The following is a 25114-nucleotide window of genomic DNA, read 5'->3' on the forward strand; positions in this document are numbered from 1 at the left end:
TTAAGCATCAGCTCAGTATTCACAAGCCCTGATTCTCTGTACATAGTGCCAATCTGAATATGTGTACAGTCTCATATATATATATATATATATATATATATATATATATATATATATATATATATATATTTTACCTGTAGCCCCTTCGGGGTGCTTCCTAAAGGCTGGGGGGTTTGCAAAGGTTCCTCCTCCCCCCCCCCACTGGCCTCTAGGGCCTCTCAGGGACCATTTGAGCATGTGCAGTGGCTATTTTTAAAAATCTTTTTTTTAAATGGCCACTGAAAACAAAATGGCCACCGTGCATACTCAAATGGCCTCTACAAGGCCTGGCATGACTGGCAAGCTGAGCATCTGCCCCGAGCTGCCCACCCCCCCCCCCCCGGCCATGGAGAGGCATAACGAAGGGAGTCCTCCACTCTGCACCATCCATCCTCGCTAGTCTCGTGCATGCAGTGAGCCATCCCTCTCAGTCTTGCACTTTTACTCTCTCTTTGGGTGGGCAGGAGAGATGAAATCACAGGTTCCCTGAATGTGTCGCTGTTGTGGGGCAGAACTGAAGCAGCTGATCAGTGGTTGCTCAGCTCACCCGTCAGCTCACCTCAATAAGAGAAGGCGACTCATGGACTGCCCTTGGGGGCCTGTCAAACCCTGTGGGCCCAGGTGCAATCGCCCCCCCCCCCTTGTCCAGTGGAAGCTACACCCCTGATTCTCTGGATTCTACAGACCCACTTCTTAGAGAAGAGAGCTCGTCTTGTGGTAGCAAGCATGACTTGTCACCTTAGCTGGGTCTGCCCTGGTTGCATATGAATGGGAGACTTGTTGTGTGAGCACTGTAAGATATTCCCCTTAGGGGATGGAGCTGCTCTTGGAAGAGCAGAAGGGACCAAGTTTCCTCCCTGGCATCTCCAAGATAGGGCTGAGAGAGATCCTGCCTGCAACCTTGAAGAAGCCACTGCCAGTTTGTGTAGACAGTACTGAGCTAGATGGACCTATGGTCTGACTCTGTATATGGCAGCTTCCTGTGTTTACTTATATTTTAGTGGGAAAAGACCCTCCTAGTTGAACATATTTCAAGTAGCCTTGTCATTTTCTACCTTGAGTTATGTGCTTTGGAGTCTTCTAAGGTAGGAATTGTTTTGAGACTACATTTTATGCTGAATGGTTGCAGAATGTACAGTATACATGTAACTGAAGACCAATGGAGAGGAAGCATTGGACCAAGACCAGCATAGCTGCACCTTAATGGGTATGGCATCAGTGGAAGTTGATGCCAAAAATTCCTGAGTCCTAACCAGAGAATTGTTACAACTAGTCCCTTTCCTCTTTCACTTGATTAGTCTAGAAATGTGTGTCATGCACAAGATCAAAGTCCCTATTTGCTGATTGCATCTTCTGGTTCTTTCCAGTTGGATGGTTGTTTGTACCAGGGATTATGGGAATTGTAAACTAACATCTGCAGGAGGGCTGAAGTTGAGCAGCCCTGACCTAGATTAGTTAGGTTGATGTTATAAATGTAAAACCTATGAACCACCATGGTAAATGTTGTGGTTTACATTTAAAGGCAAGCTTATGCCACTAGCTCACCATTCCAGCACTCAAGGCCAGTCAGTCCTTGATTTTATACATGTCCCTAGCTAGCTCTTGGATCCTACAATTAAAAACTCATTTCTTTCACACAATAATTGTGCAGTTGTTACTCATTTGATGCATGGGGTTCAAACATCTTTTCTTGTGTTAAGGTAAGATCATGATTCCTGAACATTCTCAGTCAGTAACAGCAAGTCGTATGGGGCCAGAAAAGCTCTCTTTAATGAAGTGTTATACAGTGCTGGGTGTGAACTTGATGCTGACATATTTTCTTGGGCTAAGCTTTTTCAGTTATGCAAACTCATCAAAGCAAGTGTGACTGTTCATTTTTAATGGGATACAAGAGCCAAAGGGGAGTGTTTGCTATAAGCAATCTGGCTAATACTATCCTTTGTCTCCTAACAAATGTGGAGCTATACAAGAAACAGGTCCTTGTGCTGCCTGCCTGCCATCTGGGATGGGGCCATAGGTCAGTGGTAGAGCACATGCTTTGCTGAAGAAGGTCCCAGGTTCAGTTCCTGACATCTCCTGATAGGGCTGTGAAATACCTGTCTGAAACCTTCAAGCACTACTGCCAGTCACTGTAGTAGACAATACTAGTTAGTTCATGGGTCTGACTGCATAAGGCAGCTTCCTGTGCTCCACGCCTTGCTCCATGCCTTGCAAAAGTAGATCGCTGAAGGCGAAACTAGATGTGACATACGATTTCTGCAAGTCAAGATGCAGATATCTCTTCTGCTTTGACCCTCATTAAAATCCAAAATTTCCCCCCAGTGCTCTTAACTGTTCTCCATAAGAACAGCCCTGCTGGATCAGGCTTAGGACCTATCTAGTTCAGCATCCTGTTTCACACAGTGGCCCACCAGATGCCTGTGGGGAGCCCACAGGCAAGAACTGAGGGCATGCCCTCCCCTGTAACTGGTATTGAGAGGCACTGTGCCTCCTTTATTTCTAGAAAAAGAAAAAATAATAGCTCAAGCCTATAACCACTTTATTCTATAAGCCCTTCCCTTGGCCCCTGATGTATGGCAAGACTCTGTAGTTCAGTGTTCTTCATTGTAAGGTCTGGGGGCCTGTGGCAGTTCCCATCAACCCTAAGTGTGGCTCCCTGATTAATTGCTTATTGGACCTGTGTGAAGCTTCAGCCAAAGTGAAATTCTTTGCTCAGCCCCCCTACACCATGCAGAGATAACCATTCTCACCATGTGGTGTTGCACTTTGCCCAGCACTGGGGGAGAGGGGTGGGCAGGCAGACGGATGAAGAGCCCTCTTGAATCCCTGAACCATATGGGAAGCCATGAACAGAAGGCTAGGCAGAGCAGCCCTTCCCAGAGCTTTCCTCATAGAGCTCTTAAGAGAGGTCTCTGTCTTTCTGAAAGGGCCCTTCCAGCACTGAGAAAAGCACAGTACTGTGTAGAAGTCAGCATAGTGGGAGATGGCTTTCACATTTAAGGTTTTTGCCAAAGTGTCCCCCACTTGAAAAATAGTGAAGATAAGTGCTGTAATTAGTATTTGGAAAGGGAATGCTTAAGTGTTCTTCGCCTATTCCACGTCTGAGCTCTGATGACCCCTAGGACACATGATGCTCTGCTTATGCAGCCGCAAATCAGATGTGTAAAGCTAAATCTAAAGATCATAAATTGGACCCCAAATTAATTTTGGGTAGTGTGACTCTGCTGATCCTTTTGGAGCTCTCTGTGACTTTCGATACCATCGACCATGGTATCCTGCTGGGTCGCTTGAAGGAGGTGGGATTGGGTGGCACTGTTTTACAATGGTTCCACTCCTACCTCTCTGACAGATTCCAGATGGTGTCATTTGGAGACTGTTCTGAAAAATGAGAGCTAAAGTATGGGGTTCCACAAGGGTCCATACTGTCTCCAGTGCTTTTTAACATCTACATGAAATTGCTGGGAGAGATCATCAGGAAGTTCATCAATAAGTTTGTTGGGATGCTCTGTCATTGCTGATGACACCCAGATTTATTTCTCCATACCAAATTCATCAGGAAATGGCATGACCCCCACAAGTGCCTGCTTGGAGGTGATATGAGAGATAACAAGCTGAAGTTGAATCCTAACAAAACTGATGTACTGTCTGTAGGGGGTAGGGATCCAAGAGATGGTTTAGATCTGCCTGTTTGGGATGGGGTTACACTCCCACCAAAGATTAGGTTCATAGTCTGGGAGTGCTCCTGAGTCCCAAACTCTCCCTTGTTTCTCAGGCTGAGGCTGTTGCCAGGAATGCTTTCTATCAGCTTCGGCTGATAACGCCAGATACGTCCATTTCTGAAGACAAATGACCTTACAACGGTGGTACATATGCTGGTAACTTCTAGGCTTGACTACTGTAACACATTCTACGTGGGGCTGTCTTTGTGTGTAGTTCGGAAGCTACAATTGGTCCAGAATGTGACAGCCAGATTGGTCTCTTGGTTTACCTGAAGGGAACATGTAACACCGATTCTAAAAGAACTGCACTCGTGGCCGATATGTTTCAGAATGAAATACAAAGTGCTGGTTATTACCTGTGAGCCCTTGTTTAGGTCCAGGGTACTTAAGAGAGCGTCTTCTCCATCATGAACCCTGTCACCTATTAAGATCATCTGGAGAGGTCCAGTTATGGTTGCTGCTAACTTGTTTAGTGGTAACTCGGGACCGGGCTTTCTCTATGGCTGCTCCAGGGCTTTGGAACACGCTCCCTGCTGAAATAAGAGCATCTCCTTCTCTGTTTGCTTTTAGGAGGACCCTGAAGACATACTTGTTTTTCCAGACTTTTAACTGAAATTTACATTTTAAATTTAAATGTGTGTTTTTATCATGATTTTTATATTTGTATGAATTTTAAATGTTTTATTTTATATTATGTTTTAATCTGTACACCACCTCGAGATTTCTATACTAGGCTGTATAGAAGTGCAATAAATAATGATACATTTTGTGTTGAGTAGGGAAAGATATTTTCCTAGTTAAGAGTACTTGCAGGGGCTTGCAGTAAGAGAGATGGGGATGATGGGAGTTGTAATTCAGCAACACCTGGAGAGCCAAGATTGCCTATCCCTGGTCTAAACTGACTGGCAGCAATTCTCCTAGAGTCTTTCCTATCCTTCTTGGAGATGCCAGGGATTGAGCCTGGGACCTTTTGCGGGTAAAGCAGATGCTTTATCACTGAGCAATAGACCCATTCCCCCAGATGATCTCCAGATGTTATTGACTTTTGTGGCTGGGAATGATGGGACTTGTAGTCCAGCAACATCTGGGAATCCAAGTTTGGGAAATCCCGCTCTAGGAAAATTCCATAGGTCCTACAGCTGGATTAACTTCAAATTATTGTCATTACAGTTCAGTGGGACTAATCATGAAAGCGAGCTTAAAGATAGCCTTTGTATCTGTTCTGGCCATTCAAAAACAGATTTCTGTATTTCATGATTAGCAAGATTGTGGGGAAAATATTTTCAAATATTAAATACTTTAAAATATAATATTTTAATTTACCATAGTGTGTGGGGGACATATAGAATCCTTACAGGAGTTAAATGGGAATTATCCCCTAGTTACTGTTAACACTTAACTGGTATATAACTAATGCTGGCTGACATCCAGACTAAATTATTGAATAGGGAGTAGTCTAAAGGACTATTTAATTTCAGTAGGACTGGTAAAGTAGTGACAGTCGGTGTTAACTCCTGGCAACCAAAGAGCCATGTGGTTTTTCTTTGATAGAAAACAGGAGGGCTTTACCACTGCCATCTCCTGCGCAGTATGAGATGATGCCTTTCAGCATCTTCCTATGCCACTGCAGCCTGATATAAGTGTTTCCCACAGTCTGGGAAACATACCAGCGGTGATTCGAACTGGCAACCTCTTGCTCCCTAGGCAAGTTACTTCCCTGCTGCGCCATTAGATGGCTATTCAGTAGGACTACTCAGGAGTAATTTAGTCTGGATGTCAGTCTCCGAACTTAGTGGGATTTACTTCTCAGTAAGCATGCTGTGTTGTTGTTTTTAACCCTCTTTCCTATAGGCCCTTTAATTGTCTGAGGGCTTTCTAAGATTGATGTATCAGTATAGGCTACCGTCAGAATCAGGAAGACAGAACAGATGGAGCTGGGTTTTCATTCACAATGGCAGGTCTCACACTGCTGTTTTACATAAATTAATTGTAATCCCATGATCATAAAACAATGAGGAACTTCTTTTGGGGGGGGGGCAGTCAGAATTAATATACAAAAAGCTCTACTAGAAGTACTAACTATTCTGCATAAGCCATATATTAAAATTAATTGTTATAACACATGTAAAAGGGACACAGCTATACCTTATTTGAGATTTGCACTTTCCTGGTAATGGCGAGTTTCATTCATTTCCTTGTACCAAATGTTCTTTATTTAAAGAGGAAACAGTGAGTGTGTTCTGAATATCAATGAACCTAATCCCTTTGAGGATTTCCATTATTTGTACCCCCTAAGAATTCAAATGGCTTATTACTGATTATTTAGACCAGTCTACTGAATTATCTGTAACATCATCAAACTTTAAAACTTCCAGCAAGGGGTCATTTTATGTGAAGAAAGTTTCCATTCATAGCCTTTAAAAACAAAACTACACTAAATTATGTCACATTAAAACAACAGTATACATGATCCTAGTACATGCACAACTGAGATTATATACATTGCAGGAAAACTACATATAGTATGTTGTTTAAACAAAATAGCATAACCAGAAAATGATTATGTTGTGTCACATTTAACTTTGCATTTTCTTTTTCTCTCCCATCCACCCCCAATTCCAGGAACTTGAACTTTTGAAGTCCTGAAATTTAAGATATGTGATGGCAAATTGATCACTCTTGAGCTTACTATGCAGGGGATTCAGACACAGGAGAAAAAAGTTCCTGTTGTTAAGGAATTATTATACACATCTACCAAAGGAAGCCGAGAATGTAACAGACTAAGTCTGAAAAGGCAACTGTGCCACGAGCTACCATTGGAAGGAGCTGTCTGCAGCTCTCGGTGCTCTACTGAGCATGTCCCAGAGGAGCCCTGTGCTAGCAGCACATTATGCAAAAAGGCAGCTCGAGCAGCTGGGAGAGAGGCAGAGCAAGCCTTTGCTCCACTTGCATCACCGCCGCTTGAAAACAAGCCTGGATTACTCGAGAGGTCCTTGCTGCCAGGCCAGCTGAATGAAGCCGAGCGGCATGGCTTGATTTCTGATGCTGCAGGATTGCTGAACAACATGGGGAACCAAGATGGGAAGCTAAAGAGGAATGCAGGTGATGTGCATGAAGGAGGCGAAGATGCTTCTGGGCCCAGGGATGCGGAAGGCACAAAGAAGGGAGCAGGAAGCAAAAAGGGACTGGGGAGGCATGGCAAAGGGAGTGAATCTGGCAAAAAGAAGGGGAAGTCTGAGTCCAGAGCATCCGTCTTTTCCAATCTGAGGATCAGAAAAAATCTGTCCAAGGCTAAAGATGGAAACAGCAGCTCGAGAGAGGATGTTTTAGAAATCCAGGCCTTGCAAACAGGGGAGCTGGACAGCGCTCATTCGATTCTCACCCAAACTCCTGATATAAGCATTTCTGCAGATGAGGGGGGGCTCTCAGACACAGATGTGGAGCATTTTGAAAATACGAATGCAGCTCGCCCTGCTGCTGCTGAACCGCAGGATGGACAAAGGACCAGCTCTGGCTCAGATACGGATATATACAGTTTCCATTCAGCCACAGAACAAGAGGATTTGCTTTCTGATATCCAGCAGGCTATTAGACTGCAACTGCAGCAGCAGCAGCAGGGGGCAATTAACATTGGAACTGAGCAGCATGGCACCAAAACAATGGACCTACACATGGCTAATTCTCAAGCAACCCCCTTCGATTTTGAAAGGTTTCTTTCACTAAGCAGCGACAAAGACAGCAGTCCAGATACTGAGCAGCCTGTCTCAGCAAAATCGGAAATTACAGACTACGCTCCCATCTGTGATACCAAAAGTGAAGCGAAAGAAGTGGCAAATGAAAGGGGGTATCCCTGTAGCAGTGTATTTGATATACAAGAAGACAAGCAATTGTCAGAGGAACAGGAGCAACCTGCTGGTGAACTAAAAGATTTACCCCCGTTAAATGCTGCAGTGACAGAAAACGGGGCTCTGCTAGGCAGTTCTGTGTTTAATTTTCCATCCCCAGTAGGAGAATCAGAGACTGAAGTAATAGCTGCTGAATTTGAAGGTTCAGGAGAGGGTGGTATTGTAGATGCAGGGCACGATCAGGTTGATGGAGCCAAAGAAAGGAAATGGAGTATGTCCGCCAGCAGAGAGTCACTGGATGCTGAGCTTTCTGCTGAAATTAAAAAAAGTACTTTTTCCTCTGAGGATGTCTCAAACAGTCCTGTGCAGAGTTCCAAATGTTTTAAGCCCTATCCACTTATCAACCCATGCTACATCAAAACCACCACTAGGCAGCTGAGTTCTCCAAACCACTCACCTTCTCTATCCCCATCCCAGAGCCCACTTTTTAAAAGAAGACGAGAGTCCTCTCGATTGAAGGAGAGTGCACCAACCAAGAAACAGAGGTCGGCCAGTTTGGCTGGTACATTTAGTCGATCAGCAGACTGGACAGATGAAATTTTGGATCATAGAGGTGAAACAGCTCAAAAGTCAGGCTCTGCAGACTTCTTGGAGTATAGGCAGAGTAGAGATGGTTTTCAAGGAGAGAGAGTGCCTTTGACTCACTCAAGAAAGTCCTCAGGGATGTCTGCTTCTGCTGATGCTTTCCCCAATGTTTTCAGAGGTGAGTGATATCAGTAAGCAAACACTGGGTGTAACTCATATACAAAAAGTACTTTCTGTATCTAGGGTTGGGATAATTCAATTTTAGTATGAATGCCATTTGTATTCAGAATGAAAGCCCAAACTCTGCAAATACTCAGGCATGAGAGTTCTTTTTGTGAATTCAGTGGAAATGATGTGTGGATATGTTTGTAGTATTTATTTAGAACTTTATACAATGATAAATATTCAAAGTGCTCAACAAGCTACTGTGCTGTATGTATTAAGTCCAACTTTGAGGATTGTGTGCCTATTGCATCCAGAGAACATATTGGTAATTGGGTAGACCAATTGTTAACCATTTGTATAGACCAATTTATGTGCAAAGTGTGTTATAGTCTTGATAGGGTTTTTGGTTTTTTGCCTTGGCAGCTGTCATGGGACTACTTTACAAACAGGGACTCAATGAAAATAGTGACTTGACCAGGGCCACCTATGTTTATCTATCTATCTATCTATCTATCTATCTATCTATCTATCTATCTATCTATCTATCTATCTATCTATCTATATGTTTCTTCTGAATGGCATGAGATACGTTTCACTGTTTAGAAACATAGCTTATTCCTTTTCCTTACCACAGCCCTGTAAGGTAGATCATTGTTCTAAGTTTTGAAAGAGCTGAAATAGTGAAAAGGAAGGGGAAAAGAGAGGGGAGGACACGAATGCCATTTTTTTAGAATCTTGTAGTCTAATCTTGCAGGCCATTTTAGAATCTTGCAGTCCAACAGCATCCAGTAGGCCAGAGGTGGGCGACTTCTGGCCCACTAGAGTTTTTCCCTGACTTGTGCTGTCTGCTACTACTTTAGGTCTGAAACCATTTTTGAGATATAGTCATTCAGAATGTCTGTTGGGGGAAGGGGCAGTTTTCCCATTAGTGCAAATATGGACGATTTGTTTTCTCGTTCTTTACTAGGCCACACTGACACTCCCGTGGCATGAAGGAAAATATCTGTTGTATAACATAACAGAAAGAACCTATCAAGTTATTTGTATGGCACTTTAAATGAAACTTGTAATGGCACTCATGGGAAAGTCCAAGGTGTTTTGCTGCCTGAGATGAAGGACAATATGATGCCTTCCCCCCGCCCCATGGGCAGGTGCACAACATTCCTGGGCCATGCTGCTGAGGCAGCAGCAGTGGCATGTGAGCGCACTCAGACTATACTGCCTAGCCAGGCAGTGACTGCAGGGGTGTTCCTAGCTCATATTGCAGGGAAGAAGGAAAAGAAGAAGCACATGCCAGTGAGGCAAAGGGTGGGGGGAGGAACAGCAGTGGGGTGAGAAAGGGCAGTGGCAGGAAGCCCTGTGGGTTGGAACCCATGGTGTTGGGGGACTGGTGCTTGCCACCCCTGCACACTTCTTCATGCACGAACCTGAGGTGACTGCCTCACCCTACTTCATTGAAGGGCTGCCCCTGCGTGAGAGCAATTTTAGCTTTGAACTCCAAGCATTATAAGGATTTTTGCATATGGGTGGAAAGAGTGAACAAATCAAATCCATGTGGTTTACAGAAGGAAAGTTAAATGATGGATCGCAATCAAACAAAAAGTAGTTTGGGTGATGGGATTGAGCTAGATCAGGGCTGCACAATTTCAGCCCTCAAGCTGTTGTTGATCCCCCATCATTCCCAATCCCAGTGGCCAATAGACAGGATTGTAGATGAGGATTGTAGTCCAGCATCTGTGTTGGTGGCGAGTACTCTGCCCTGTGGCCACTCCTTTGTGGGGTGCCTCAGGACTCGGTTCTCTCACCCATACTTTTTAGCATCTACATGAAACCGCTGGGGCAAGTCATCCGTTGGTTTGGGGTGAGATTCCATCAATATGCCGATGATACTTAGCTGTATATTGCCACCCCAGGCCATTCTGGAGATGCTGTTTCTCTCTGGAGGCTGTCAGGATCTGGATGGGTCAAAACAAGCTCCAACTTAATCCGTCCAAGACTGAGTTGCTTTTGCTTCCTTTGCCAATTGCTGAGTCTGAGTGTTTCCCTGGCTGGGTTGTGCTGCCCCTGAAGGAGTTGGTCCGCAACTTGAGGTTCCTCTTGGACTCACAGCTCCTGCTCCAGCAGCAGGTGGAGGTCATGGCCAGAGATGCCTTTGCCCATCTTCAACTGATCCACCAGCTGCAGCCCTATCTTGATCGGCAGGCCCTGGCAACGGTTACTCATGCCCTCGTCATCTCTCATTTGGATTACTGTAATGCGCTCTAGCCGGGGTTGCCTTAGAAGACGACCTGGAGGCTTCAGTTGGACCAGAATGAGGCGACCCACCTGCTTATGGGCGCTAGAAGATATGATAGTGTGACACCTCTTCTGTGGTCACTCCACTGGTTACCTATTTGCTTCAGATCCAATTAAAAGTGCTGGTTCTTACCTTTAAAACCCTTCAGGGCTTAACTCCTGTTTACCTTCAGGACTGCCTCTCCTGGCCAGTCCTGTCCCATCCTATGAGCTCTTCTCAGGTTGCCCTTCTTTTGGTCCCTGGTCTCAGAGAGGTCCATAGTACTAGGGCCTGTGGAAGGGCTTTCTCTGTTGCCACCCCTCACTTTGGAATTCTCTTCCCTCCCAGATTTGGTCTGCTTCCTCCCTTTCCATATTTAAGACTTTATTGAAGACTTTTCTTTTCCACCAGGTGTTTGCCCTTTAAAATCTTTAAAAAAGATATCTCATATGCTGTTCTTGCTTTGTACACCACCCTGAGTCTGTGGATTGGGCGGTATATTAAATCTTTTAATTAATTAATAAAATCTGCAGGAGGGCTGAACAGGCAGCCCTGAGCTGGATAATACTCTGCATTTGGCATTTTGTCTATGGAACCTGTATTACACAATTCAGTGTGTCTGTGTCTGTGTGTGTGCGTGCGCGTGTGTGCACACACGTGCACATTTATAAGTATTCTGTATTTTCTTTCTGGAAAGCTAAACAGCTTTCCAGCTATATCAGAGGTTGTGTTTAGAGTTGTTTGTTGTTGGTTTGGTCTTTTATTCCTTTTTCTATTAGAAAAGCTGATGGTCAGGCAAAAGAGAAAAGACATATATCTAACATTTGCGGAGAGTGGTGTGGTGAGACAGACTGTCTGTTTTAGGCCTGTGCACATCCAGAAAATTCAGATTAGAATTTGATAATATCAAATTTGGATTTGATGGGCTCTGGCAATACCTGACATTGGATCGAATTTGGAATTCAAATCCAAATTCTGACTTAAATTTGGATTTTTCCTCATAGTGGTCAATGGTGGAATTAAAAAAAAATCACTAAAATCACTGGTTGGTCATAGAACATTGCAACTTGCCACACATGTGAGGGAGAAAGGGAGGGCAACCTGTAGTGAATTTTACAATAATTGGTCAATCTCCTAATTTTTGGTGAATTTTTGAAATGTTTTTAGAAAAAATGGCTAAAAATGGTTAAATCTGGCTTAAAACAAGTCAGAACCTTACAAAAACATCTGAAACTGAAGATCCCCCTTGGATCATAATTCCGCCAGCATGTGGAGGAATCTGCCCCTTGCCTTCATCAAAAGGGATAACAGCATGCCCCTTTTGCCCCCATTTTATATTTCTGGAATATGGACATACAATTATGAAATTGGGCACATGAAGTCCATATTGGCAGGATTCTGTGTATTGTTTTTCAAAGCTTTGGGTCAATCCCCTGACTTTTGGTGAATTTTTGAAATTCTTCTTTAAAATGTCTAAGAATGGTGAGATCTGGTTTGTTTCAAGCCAGAACTTTACAAAATGTTCTGGATCTGAAGCCCCTCCATGGACCATCACTCCACCCCCATATGGAGAAAAAAACATATTCCTTTGCTTTTATATTAATATTACCCATAGCTTTGGAATAAATATGCAGAGTCCAGCCAATGTGAACTTCGTGTGTGCCAGATCTCATAACTGTATGCCCATTCATTCAGGAACTACTCAACTGTATGCCCATTCATTCAGGGGTGGGCCAAAGGGGTGGGCATGCTTTTACCCCTTTTTATGAAGACAAAGGGCAGATTCCCCCACATGCTGGTGGAATTATGGTCCAAGCTGGGTCTTCAGTTTCAGAGGTTTTTGTAGTTCTGGCTTGAAACAAGCCAGATTGCACAATTTTTAGCAATTTTTATAAAAATGTCAAAAAATCACCAGAAATCAGCGGATTGGCCAATTATTGTCAATGTAACTAAAGGTGACCCTGACCTCTTTCCCCACATGAGTGGCAAGTTTCAGGGCTCTAGGACCAAGTGATTTTTCATGATCCCCCAACAGCCAATTTCCCCAATTACCTCTATGAGGGGGAATCCTATTCCATTTTGCTAGTTTGAAAGTTCCAAAGTATTTCTGAAATTAATTTTGATATTTCAGAATTAATTATGACTACCAATCCAATTATTAAAAGAACTGATTCAGATTTTACTGATTTGTACTGATTTGGGGCATTTTAGGGTAAAATCTGAATTTTTTAATCCGAATTTGCATAGGCCTATTAAGTTTCACTTTTTCCTTCTGGTATGGCAGCTTGCAAATATTACTTCTGCAGCAAGATAATTTATTTGAATCTAATTTATCTTTTCCTGCACAGTGGTTGAAAGGAACAACTGGGAGTGTTGACGCAAACATGCTTTGATTATTTTCTGTTTTGAAGGGTTAAACTGAATTACTTACAATACTTATTGCCAAAAGGAAATGTGATCAAATAAAATAACTTGTTTGACTGCTGTTCTCTTTGACACAAGCTGCTAATGTAAAGTGCAGTCGAGATTCCATTAAAGTTGAGGACAGAGTGTTGAACCTGGATTTGGCTGATTAGAATTTCTCAAATACCCATTCAGCCATGAAGCTCTGAAAGGGTTAGACTAGATGTATACATACATGCATGCTATAGAGATGTGCTTCAAACAAGCAGTGCCTTTTATTCCATTAAAAAACTTGTAGAAGCACACAATGCTGAGTCAGATCACAGAGAAAGGGGAAGATTAACTCTTCTTATTGCCACTCCCAAGTAGCGATTGGTCCCCAAAACAAATAATAATAATAGGAAAGTGCTGCTTCAAGGGCAAATAGACACTTTAGGAAGATGATTTCTTCATAGGAAAACAGCATGAGGACCAAAAGTTGACCTTCCTCTACATCAAGGGTGTACAAATTAGGCCCACCAGCTGCTGTTGGACACCAACTCCTATTATCTCCAGCCACAGTGGCCAATAATCAGGGATGATGGGAGTTGTAGTCCAATAACAGCTGGAGGACAAAAGTTATGCACCCCTGCCCTGAACTGTGGTTTCACTCAGTACTGTTCCCGCCCTTTTTATTTCAATTGAAAAGTTGCACTTCCAATTTGTGTGCACATCTAGTTTGACCCTGAGTTGCCTTGGGCAAATCATTACCTTACAGCCCAACCTACGTGATCAGTTGCTATGAGGAGAAAATGGGATAATCTTGTGTGTGCTGCCCTGAGTTCCATGGATGAAATGTGGTATACAAATGTAAGAATTTTGCTTTTCACTCTTAACTATGCTCAGAAACCCCCTAAATGTGACTACTGCTGATTCAGTGGGTAATTTGTGGAATGGCAAGCAAGAAGCCCCCTCCAAATATCTAATCAACTTTACTGCAAAACATGTGTACTGAAGCTACAGACATAGCTTCAATTGCTCTTTACTCAGCTCTTTGCTCTGCCCTCAGAGGAGGTGGCATCTGGGTATGAATCCCATGCTTGGGCTTACCTCCCTTCCAGTTGGGAAACATATTGACAGCAACAAATGTGAGTCTACAGTGGACATGTAGTTCTTACTCTAAAACCTCAGGTACAAGAGTGAAGAGTAACTGTGGTTTTACTAAGTGTGCTTTGGTTATCAGAACTTTGAGAATGGCTAACTCATATATTCTCCCACCATATATACAAAGTAAACAGAACTAGGCTTGCTCATTAGCTTCAAATAGGTCTGAGATGGAAAGAAGGCCTTTATTCTCTAATTTAAATAAGGTAATCTAAACCTCCTTTTCATTAAAACAAACAAACAAACAAACCTTTGGTCTTTCCCAACCGTGCCTCTAACAATTATGCACAGCATTTTTAATATTTAAAAAACTCTTTCTAGTACCTTTTGTTATGATAAAACCTCTCTTTAAAGTGGGGGTGGGGTGGGCTATAGCCCCCATTCCATGAATGCATCTCTTTCAGCATCTTTAATCCTAATCCTGAGTCATGGTTTTTTACTCATGAATAGGACTTCCTACTCCCAAGTATTTCCATTGGTTACATTGGATGCCTCCAAACATTTCCAGACTACAGAATCTACAATCACCCCAAGCATGGTGCCCTGTGTGACTGCACTACTCACTGGGAATGTGAGTTGTTAGATAAGAAAAATGTCTAGTTCAAACCCTACATTAATGAGAATCCATGTTTCAACATCTCAGTTCCCAGCATTTCAGGTAAAACGGCACACTTTGACTGACCTAAAGGCAATCTGGGAGTTGGTCAAGTACATTCTACAGGCCAGTCACTCTCAATAATCACATCCTTTTTTTTTTTTGTTTCCCCTGCAAAGAGGCACCTTTTAATGTGGTGATTCTCTTTATTTAGCAGGGAGAGAGTAAGTGGCCCTATCCACCTCCAGTGACTGGATGTTTCTTATCTTATCTTATGTTTCTTTTTAGATTGTGAGCACTTCGGGGACAGGGATCCATCTCATTCATTCAATTCATTCACTATGAAAACCGCTTAGGAAACTTTTGTTGAAAAGTGGTATATAAATATTTGTTGTTGTTGGTTTCTTGTCAGCTATGCTTGGGCGCAACCCTTCTCATATACATACAAAACCTACATCTTCTGTCCATCCAGGCCAAACACAGAAAACAAGGGTCCCCTTTGTAAATGTTGTTGCATCTCTGGGGTCATCTCTAGCTTGTGTCTCATAGTGCCTACATAGGTCAACTCCTTGTTCAGGAGAGTCTTCTTCAGCTGTACACAGGGAAAATCGTTTCTCCCCCCCCCCCGTCCTCTGAAGTCCTTCTGAAGTTCAGAACACAGCCCTGCACACATGTTAACATCAGGGCCACAGAAGCCCTGTTTTGGGGGCTGAGTCCCTCTTCAGGAAAGGGGAAAATACCAGAAATATACTGTGGATGGTTGATCCACTTATGCCAGGCTCACTGCAGCTGAAATGTGGTTGTTACTGTTGTAAACCCTTTGGCTTTGTTCTGGTGGCTAACATCCCTGCCTCTGTAATAACAGATGCTTGCAAAGGGGAACAAAACTGAAGTTTCTAAAGAGAAACAGAGTGTTTTCTCTTAAGTACAAATGACTTAACGTGGGAATGGGATAGAAAATACCCCACCATAGAAAGTCTGTTCATTTCTAGTGTGGTTTTTCTCCCAATTGATTTAACATGGGAATGAGATAGAAACCACCCCATCAAAGGAAGTCCATGCATTTTGTGGTGGTTTTCTACCCTGTGTATTTTTATTAATAATATAAATATCATAACTGGTAAGGATTCATACTTGTGGGTAAGGGTTCATACCTGTGGGTATATTGTGTTCCAAAGTGCAGGTGAAAGTAAGACAATAAGGGCAAAGCTGGGAGTGTAGTGGTTTACTTGTTAATGCACATTTACATAGCTTGGGGTAGAAATCTACCCCAAAGTCCAGATGAGGACTAATACACTTTGCCTTTCCTTAAGTCTTTTTTTTTTTCATGAGTCACTGACTTATTGTATTGTGAAAGCAGCTTCATTTGCAGTAGTAGCTCCAGCTCCAGCTCCACACACACACACCCAGTAAAAAGTTATCCTCTTTTTCGTACTTAAGCCAGCCCTCTTTGGAATTCAGAGGCTGATTATATCTTTCAGGGTATGCAGTCCCCTTCACATGAAACAGCTAGAGTAGAAGCAGCTCCTGAGAACAAACTGGTATTTGCCTGTGAGGGTTCCAAAATGTAAACTAGAGAATACTAAAGAGGTACCTAAGCATCCAGTCACTACTGAGGAAAAGTAGCCAGCAGAGCTAGATTTAGGCACAAGCTAAGTAAGTTGTATCTTAGGGCCTCATGTAATGAGTGGCTTTTGAATATAGTAATAAAAATGTCTAAATTTCAAGTTCTACATAATTGGTTGAAAAATAAAGGAGGAGGAGGGAAACTCTAAAACAGACATTACTATTCTGATAAGATAAAATATTTAAATACCTACACAATTATTTTATCATATTGAGTTTATAAATCTGTGCAGAAAAAACTGTAAGTTATATCAAAATTTTATTAGACTAGGGCCTGGTTTAGACCAAAGTCTGCCATCACATTTATAGGCAGCATTCACTTATTCGGATGAACGCTGCTGCAGATGTGAGCAGCACAGCAAGTGGGAAGTGAGTGACATGCTCGGGTCGGACTTCCAACCCATTTTGCAATGTTGTGGGGCCTTTTAAGCTTGACATAGCTAAGGGCAGGCCTGCACAACCTAAGGACTGGGATCTGGAACTGGCCTGCGGGGACTTTTTCACTGACCCACAGATAATAATATCCTGCAGCAACAGCAGGAGCCATGCAGAGCTCTTGGCCCGTACCACTGATGAGCAGAAGCAGCTCATTGAGGGGCTCACTGCCTTGCTGGCCCCACATCTGTGTTGGTGCCCACTAACCATCCCTCTTTGCCTTCACCTTTCCCACTGACTCCAAACACTTGTCCCCTCATGTTCATTAATATTTTTAATAATTTTAATATGATAATTAACTTGATGAAAATGACCTCAGCCCTCACACACCAAGTCATGGTTGGTTCCAGCCTACTGGGGCATTTGAGTTGTGTACCCCAACATACCCCAACATGACATGCACCTCAGCATGTCATAATCCAGTATTTGTAGCTGTGTTCATTCTTAAAATAGGAGAGAAATTGTTCTTGGTATTGCTAAAACATAGAACAACTATTCTACAATGTGTCCTTTCTAGCAATCCTTGAATAAACGTTATTCTTGTTGTTGTTAGCAGCAAGCTGATGCTGGAGTTTATAATAGTGACAGAAACTTGAATGAAAGTATTTGTGCTTAAAAGCGTTGCCATAATTCTAATTCAGATCATGGTGTAGTAAATGTTTTGCCATCTTACTTCACTAGAAACATTTTTTTTTAAAATTTGTGGGAAACAGATATGAAATGTTTTACTTTTAGCCCTCTGTCTATAGAGACCCAGTCATGTGATTAATAACAGTGAAACCATTATTAGAGGATGTTTGGTTGTTATAGAGCTTGGTCTCTCATAAGGAAATTAGTTGTGTGTACTTCAAAACCCTCTGTCTGGAGAGGCTACAGTTTCTGATTTGGCCTCTAATTATTATTATTATTTTTATTATTTTTATTTTTATTTATTACATTTATAAACTTCCCCATTCAGAGGCTCTGGGCAGTTTATAAATTAGTTTGAAAATAATTAATTGAAAATAATAATTATTAGCTAAATAATAATTAGCACATTCATTTGAAAATAAATTGAAAATAAGAGTTGTGTGAAAGGCCTGTGCACGTTCAGAAGATTTGGATTTGACCCAATCTGAATTTAACAATATCAGATTCAGATTTTATGGGTTCATATTCAGATCTGATTCAGATTCTGGCAATATTGGATATCTGATTGGATTCAGAATTCGAATTCAGTTGGAAATTCAGATTTCTCCCCATAATGGTCAATGGGGAGGTTGGTTGGGGGAAAATTACCAAATATCGCCAGTTGGTCCTAGAGGCTTGAAATGTGCATCAGATAGGGGAAAGGTGGTCATGGTCACCTTTTCTAAAATTTTAAGAGAATTGGTCAATTTCCAGATTCTTGTTGAACATTTGAATTTTTTTTTTTTAAGGCCTAAAAATGGTGAAATCTGGCTTGTTTCAAGCCAGCACTTGACAGAAACTTCTGAAACTGAAAACCCTGCGTGGACTATCATTCCACCAGCATATGGAGGAATATGCACTTTGCCTTTATCAAAAGAAGTAACAGCATGCCCCTTTTGCTCCCCCTTTATAACTCCTAAATGGATGGACATACAGTTTATGAAACCTGGCACACATGAAGTTCATATTGTAAGAACTCTGTGTAATATTTTTCAAAGCTTTGGGTCAATCCCCTGATTTTTGGTAAATTTTTGGAAATATTCTTTAAAATGGCTAAAAATGTTGAAATCTGGTATATTTCAAGCCAGAACTTTACAAACATTTCTGGATCTGAAACCCCTCCTTGGACCATCACTCCACCCCCATGTAGAGGAAAAAGGACATTCCTTTTATTTGATTTTTTTCCTTCCCATTGCAGGAACTTTTAAAAGGGGTTAAAAGGATTTCACACCTTTTAATCCCTTAATGGCTAGAATGGAAAGTGAGAAATTATTTGGAAGAACAAAACTAGAAACATTAAAACATACTTTCACGTTACTGACTGTGTGCTTCTGCACTGGGGAAGACAAAAATTAATATAAAATCAAAAGAATGTCCTTGTTCGTCCACATGGAGGATGGAATGATGATCTTAAGGAGGGCTCCATATCCATAACATTTTGTAAAGCTCTGGCTTGAAACAAGCCAAATTTAGCCCTTTCTCCTATTTTTAGTTTCCCCCCACCAAATTCCCCTTTTTTCTATTTTTAGTTTCCATCCAAAATCAGAGGAGTTACACAGAGGGAAAAATTATGTAGAGTCCAGCCAATGTGGATTTCATGTGTGCCAGATTTTATAATTGTATGTCCATCCATTCCGTAGATATAAGGGGAGGGCAAAAAGGGGCATGCTGTTACCCCTTTTCATGAAGGCAAGGGGTAGATTCTTCCACATGCTGGTGGAATATTTGTCCAAGTGGGATCTTCAGTTTCAGAAGTTTTTGTAAAGTTCTGGCTTGAAACAAGCCAGATTTTACCATTTTTAGCCATTTAAAACAAAATTTAAAAATTCTTTTAAAATCAGAGGATTGAGCAATTAATGTCAATATCACTACAGGTGGTCCTGGCCTCCTTTCCCATATGTGTTGCACGTCTCAGGGCTCTAGGACCAACCAGAGACTTTTAGTGATTTTTTCCAATTTCCCCATTCACCTCACCTTTTTCATATTGCTAATTTCAAAATTCTGAAGTATTTCTGAAATTAATTTTGAAATTAATCCTGACTTTGCCAATTCAATTAAAAAAAACAGATTTGAGTTTTACCAATTTGTACTGATTTTGGATAAAATCCAATTTTTTTAAATCCAAATCTACACAGAGAGAGAGAGAGAGTAACACTTTCAGCTTGGAAAATGCCTCACAATATGCAAATATTTTTCTCCCAAATTTATAAATGGAAACCCTGTAACCTTATGGCCCACTGAACGTCAGGTCATGTGTTAAGGGTATTTATAAGAACCTATAAGTGAAAGTACTTCCGCTTGAGTGGATTGGAATTTTAGGGAATAATCCAAACCTGGACTTTTTAAAAAAATGTGCAAGTGTGTGGTTCCCCCAAAAACTGTGGTTTTAAAATAACATTTGTCCAGTTCAAATTTTCAAGCCATGCAAAAGTTGTATTAAGTTAGGTGATGTAAGCAGTGACTGATAATGATGAGAAAAGTAAACTGGGTAGCCCAGGGCTCCTCTACAGGGGCGTAACTATAATAGGGCAAGGGGAGACAGTTGTCTGGGGGCCCACTGCCTTGGGGGCCCCCCCAGAGGCAAGTCACATGACTGACTCCCCCAGCTGCACACCCGCCCGAGCTTCCTTCAGTTGTATTCATCCTCCGAAATTGATGTGAGTGTTAAGACCTGGAGCTACCAGAACAGCATGTCTTTTTCTAGTACCATTAAATGACTTGCATCATCCACAATTTACAAAAGCTTAAAAAAATAATTAGGATGATATTCTATTGTGGCACATAGGTTGTATATATATAAATTTTACTATGCTTTTTGTTACCACTATTCAGCCTCATATAAGATTTCTTTACTTCATGAGCTGAACTTCAGTGAGGGGGCACCCATTTTAAAATCTTGTCTCTGGGCCCACTCCGACCTTGCTACGCCCCTGCTCCTCTAGAACCCAGAACCTTATCAAGTGTACTCATCTCCTTCCTTTGCCAAAGATGTTTCCTGAAGACTCTGCTACTCCCCACAGGGTCTTCACCAATGAATGTAACACTTTTCTGCAGTAGTGCTAACAAATTCCCAGTTCTGAGGATTTTCTCCTGCTCTGTGTAGGCTTCTACATTTCATGAAATGTAACTCTAGGCAACAAAGTCTATTCAGAGAGCTAAAATGCATAGGTGTATGTTGTAGTGGCACATGCTACATGTGCACATTGCACTCTCATACCATTGTGCAGTTCTGAATTTTTCTTTTAAAAAGTTTTGATCCAAAGTCCCTGTTGCACCGCAGCTTCTCATTTACTTTACTGAACATGTATGACAGCAGTCCCCTGTGCATGCATAAAGAACCCCTTTGCATGCATAAAGAACCCCTGTGCATGCATAATGAACCCCACCCCCCACCCTACTCCTTGGATACTTGTGATGCAACTGTTATAACTTATATGTAATCTAAAGCATTCTGTTCAATTCAGCTACTCCCTGAGGCTGTAAGCACTGAACTTGGTGACAGCAGGCAGTGAGTGCGGAGTGGCCTACTTTACAGTACTCTGTAGTTGGGCTTTTTGCCATGTCATTTTTTGAGTGGTCCACGTGTTCTTTGCTGGTTAAGGATTTTATTACTCATGACGTAAATGGTACTGAGCAGCTGCAATGGCAAAGTTTTCATATATAATCCATTGAAGTGAACTTAGTAAAGTACATTCAAATGAGATATCAGGATTGTGGGCTCAAATAAGCAACAAGGAATTATAAAAAGCTCTTGGCTATAAACATGCAGTGCAGCTATGCTAAGAGAATCTCTTTTCTTTTTGTATCCTGTACTGTGAATCCAAGCCAGAGCTTTGTGAATCCTTCTACTTATATGGAGTTATGCATCCAATGGAAACTGATAGTTATCTAGCAGGGCTGTAGCTAAGGGAGAGGGGGCTCATGTTCACCCCTCTCCCCAGCAGCCCCTTGGAGTGAAGAATAAAATAGGGAGGAGTGGAAGAGGGGGGCCCTCAGGAGCTAGGAGGCCCAGGTTCTTTGAACTCATCTGCTCAATTATAGCTACACCCCTGTTATCTAGGTTTGATATTAAATCTACAGATAGTTGTTGCTTCTCTGTGACTGGATCTCTTTCTGTAGTGAGGGTAGGACATGGGATCATGTCAGACATAATCATACCATTGTCACTCTCCTTGGGAGCTAGCAGTGTTGGCATAGGAATTTCTCACATGATTTATTTTTATTGATTGATTGATTGATTGATTGTTGAATTTATATACCACCTTTCATTAAAAACAACCCCAAGGCAGTTTAAAAAGTTTTTTAAAATACAATAAAATGACAGTAAAACCATTAAGCTAAAAAAATAAATAAAACAAATCTAATTTAAAAACTATAAAATACATGCATAAAAACTATAAATGGATAAAAACACATAGAAGCAGCAATAGAAACAGTCATGTAAAAGCCTGGAAAAAAGCCAAGATTTAAGAAGCTTTCTAAAAACTGTGATGGAGTCCGAGGAGCGAATGGCTACCGGGAGAGCATTCCAAAGTCTGGGGGCAGCAACAGAGAAGGCCGTGTCCTGAGTGCATGACAGCCAAGCCTACTTTATTGTCGGCACCCAGAGCAGAGCCCCCTCAGATGACCTTGTCAAGCGGGCAGCAACCCTTGAGACCAGGCGGTCCCTCAAGTACCCCGGGCCTAAACCATTAAGGGCTTTAAAGGTCAAAACCAGCACCTTGAATTGGACCCAGAAACCAACTGGCAGCCAGTGCAACTCTTTCAGGATGGGTGTGATGTGCTCCCACTGGGCAGCTCGAGATAAAACCCTCGCTGCCGCATTTTGCACTAGCTGCAGTTTCCAGATATTCTTCAAGGGCAGCCCCACATAGAGTGTGTTACAGTAATCCAGCCGCGACGTGACTAAGGTGTGGGTAACCGTGGCCAGATCTGCCTTCTCGAGAAAGGGACACAGCTGGCACACTAGCTGAAGCCATGCAAAGGCACCCCTGGCCACCGCCTCCACCTGAGCTTCCACCTGAGCCGGGTCCAGTAGTACCCCCAAGCTGCATACTTGCACCTTCAAGGGGAGTGCAACCCCATCCAGAACTGGTAAAATCTCCTCATCTCGATTGGCTCTCCTACTGACCAACAGTACCTTTGTCTTGTCTGGATTCAATTTCAGTTTATTAGCCCACATCCAACCCATCACGGCCTCCAGCCCCTGATTCAGGACATCCACGGCCTCACTAGGATCAGATGACAAGGAGAGATAGAGCTGAGTGTCATCTGCATATTGCTGACAACTCAGTCCAAGTCCCTGGATGACCTCTCCCAGCGGTTTCATGTAGATGTTAAACAGCGTGGGTGACAAGACTGAACCCTGCGGGACCCCACAGGCCAGAGGCCGCGGGGCCGAGCAGTAGTCCCCCAGCACCACCTTCTGGGCCCTCCCCCCCAAGAAAGGACCAGAACCACTGCAACACGTACCTCTGATTCCCATATTCAAGAGGCGGCCCAGAAAGATACCATGGCTGATGGTATTGAATGCCACCGAGAGGTCCAGCAGAACCAACAGGGATGCACTTCCCCTGTCTAGTTTCCGGTGTAGGTCATCCACTAGAGCAGTGTTTCTCAACCACCGGTCCGTGGACCCGTGCTGGTCTGTGAGGAGCTAAGTGCCGGTCCATGTTGGTCCATGAGGAATTAATCCCCCCACAAAACTATTTCCAGCTAATGGGAGCCACCGCTGCTGGGAGCTCTCCGGAGCTCATTTCTAGGCAAGCAGCCCTTGCTGCTGGGATAACGTTCAGTTCGAGGAAGCTAAATGAGTGTTATCCCAGCAGTGAGGGCTGCCTGCCTAGAAATGAGCTCTGGAGAGCTCCCTGCGGAAGCACACACACACCCCAGCTTGAAATTGTTTTGAGGGTGCCTTGGGTTGGGGGCAAAGTGTGGTGACCCCTTTACTAACTGCTGATCTGGGAGACTGGGCACAAAGAATGTACCGGTCCATGACTCCAAAAACATTGAGAAACACTGCCCTAGAGCGACCAAGGCAGTCTCAGTCCCATACCCAGGGCAGAAGCCGGATTGAAAAGGGTCCAGATAATCCGTATCATCCAAGACCCTCTGCAGCTGGGATGCCACCACACGCTCTATCACCTTGCCCCAAAAGGGAAGGTTGGATACAGGTCTATAGTTGTCCAGGTTGGAGGGATCAAGGGAGGGCTTTTTAAATAGTGGTCTTACCACCGCCTCCTTGAGGCACGATGGCATCCTGCCCCCTTTTAATGAAGCATTAATGATCACCTCCAACCATCTGCCTGTACCCTCCCTGGCAGCTTTTATTAGCCATGAAGAGCAAGGGTCAAGAGCGCACGATGTCGCCCACACACTACACAGTATCTTGTCCACATCCTCAGGCCACACCAACTGAAAAGAATCCAATTCAACAGGACCAGATGGTACCAAAGGCATGTCTGCCGGAACTACCAAAACTCTGGAGTCCAGGTCAGCACGGATGCGAGTGACTTTATCTGCAAAGTGACAGGCAACCTGATCACAGTGAACTGTAGATGATTCCTCACCCATTACCTGGGGGGATGTGAGGAGCAATGTTTTTACCACACGAAACAGCTCTGTTTGCACTGAGCAGATGCAATGGAGGCGGAGAAAAAGCATTTCTTCGCTGCCCCCACCGCCACGGCGTAGACCCTAAAATGGGCTCTAGCCCGTGTTCGGTCGGATTCGTCATGACTCTTCCTCCAGCATCGTTCCAGCTGTCGACTGAGTTGCTTCATCGCCCTAAGCTCCGAGGAAAACCAAGGAGCAGATCAGGCTCCACCAAGCTGGAGAGGGCGTTTAGGAGCAACCGTGTCAACAGCCCGTAATCGGCCCACCACCCCTGCAGAGGGCAGACGCAGTAGTCAAATTAACCCCACCAGATGATGATCTGTCCATGACAAGGGAGTCGTCTCAAATTCCCCCACCTCCAGATCATTTATTTCCCAGTCGGCAAAAACCAGATCCAGAGTATGTCCTGCCACGTGGGTAGGGCCTGATACCAGCTGAGACAGGCCCATGGTTGCCATGGAGGCCATGGAATCCTGAGCTGCACCCATTAGGGGGACCTCAGCGTGGACATTGAAATCCCCCAGAACAATAAGTTTGGGGGAACCCAAGGCCACCTCCGAGACCACCCCCGCCAGCTCAGGTAGGGAGACTGAAGTGCAGCGGGGTGGTCGGTACACCAGCAGAATCCCCAGCCTGTCTTGGAGGCCCACCCTCAAGGACAAACACTCAAAGTTCTGAGATTGCCTGACCGGGCACCTGGAAACGGGGAGGATCTCTCAATAGATGACTACAATGCCCCCTCCCCGACCCTCGAGGTGGGGCTGTTACACGATCTGGAATCCTGGAGGACAGAGCTGAGAGAGAGAAACCCCACCCAGCTCATCCAACCAGGTCTCCGTCACACATACCAGGTCAACATGCTCATAAATTTGTGGATGAGAGATGTTTTTGCATTGACTGACCTGGCATTCAACAGCAGCACCCTAATCCTCGAGGGAGTGTTCTCAGAGCTCCCTGGGTTCAGAGGGTTGGGAGAAGGGCCGGAAAAAGGAACAGGCCT

General features: G+C 43.3%; 1 protein-coding gene across 2 annotated transcripts in view; it reads left to right on the plus strand.

The window, feature by feature from the left end:
- FMN2 (formin 2) overlaps positions 1-25114 on the plus strand; it is a 293915-nt gene that overhangs the window by 6051 nt on the left and 262750 nt on the right. For both annotated transcript variants that reach the window (XM_053300841.1, XM_053300851.1), the window contains one exon: positions 6381-8366. In XM_053300841.1, coding sequence (XP_053156816.1) covers positions 6449-8366 — 1918 coding nt within the window. In that variant the 5' untranslated portion in view covers positions 6381-6448. The remainder of the gene's footprint in view (positions 1-6380; positions 8367-25114) is intronic.

Source organism: Hemicordylus capensis, chromosome 1 (assembly GCF_027244095.1).
Source record: "Hemicordylus capensis ecotype Gifberg chromosome 1, rHemCap1.1.pri, whole genome shotgun sequence".
Classification (NCBI taxonomy): Eukaryota; Metazoa; Chordata; class Lepidosauria; order Squamata; family Cordylidae; genus Hemicordylus; species Hemicordylus capensis.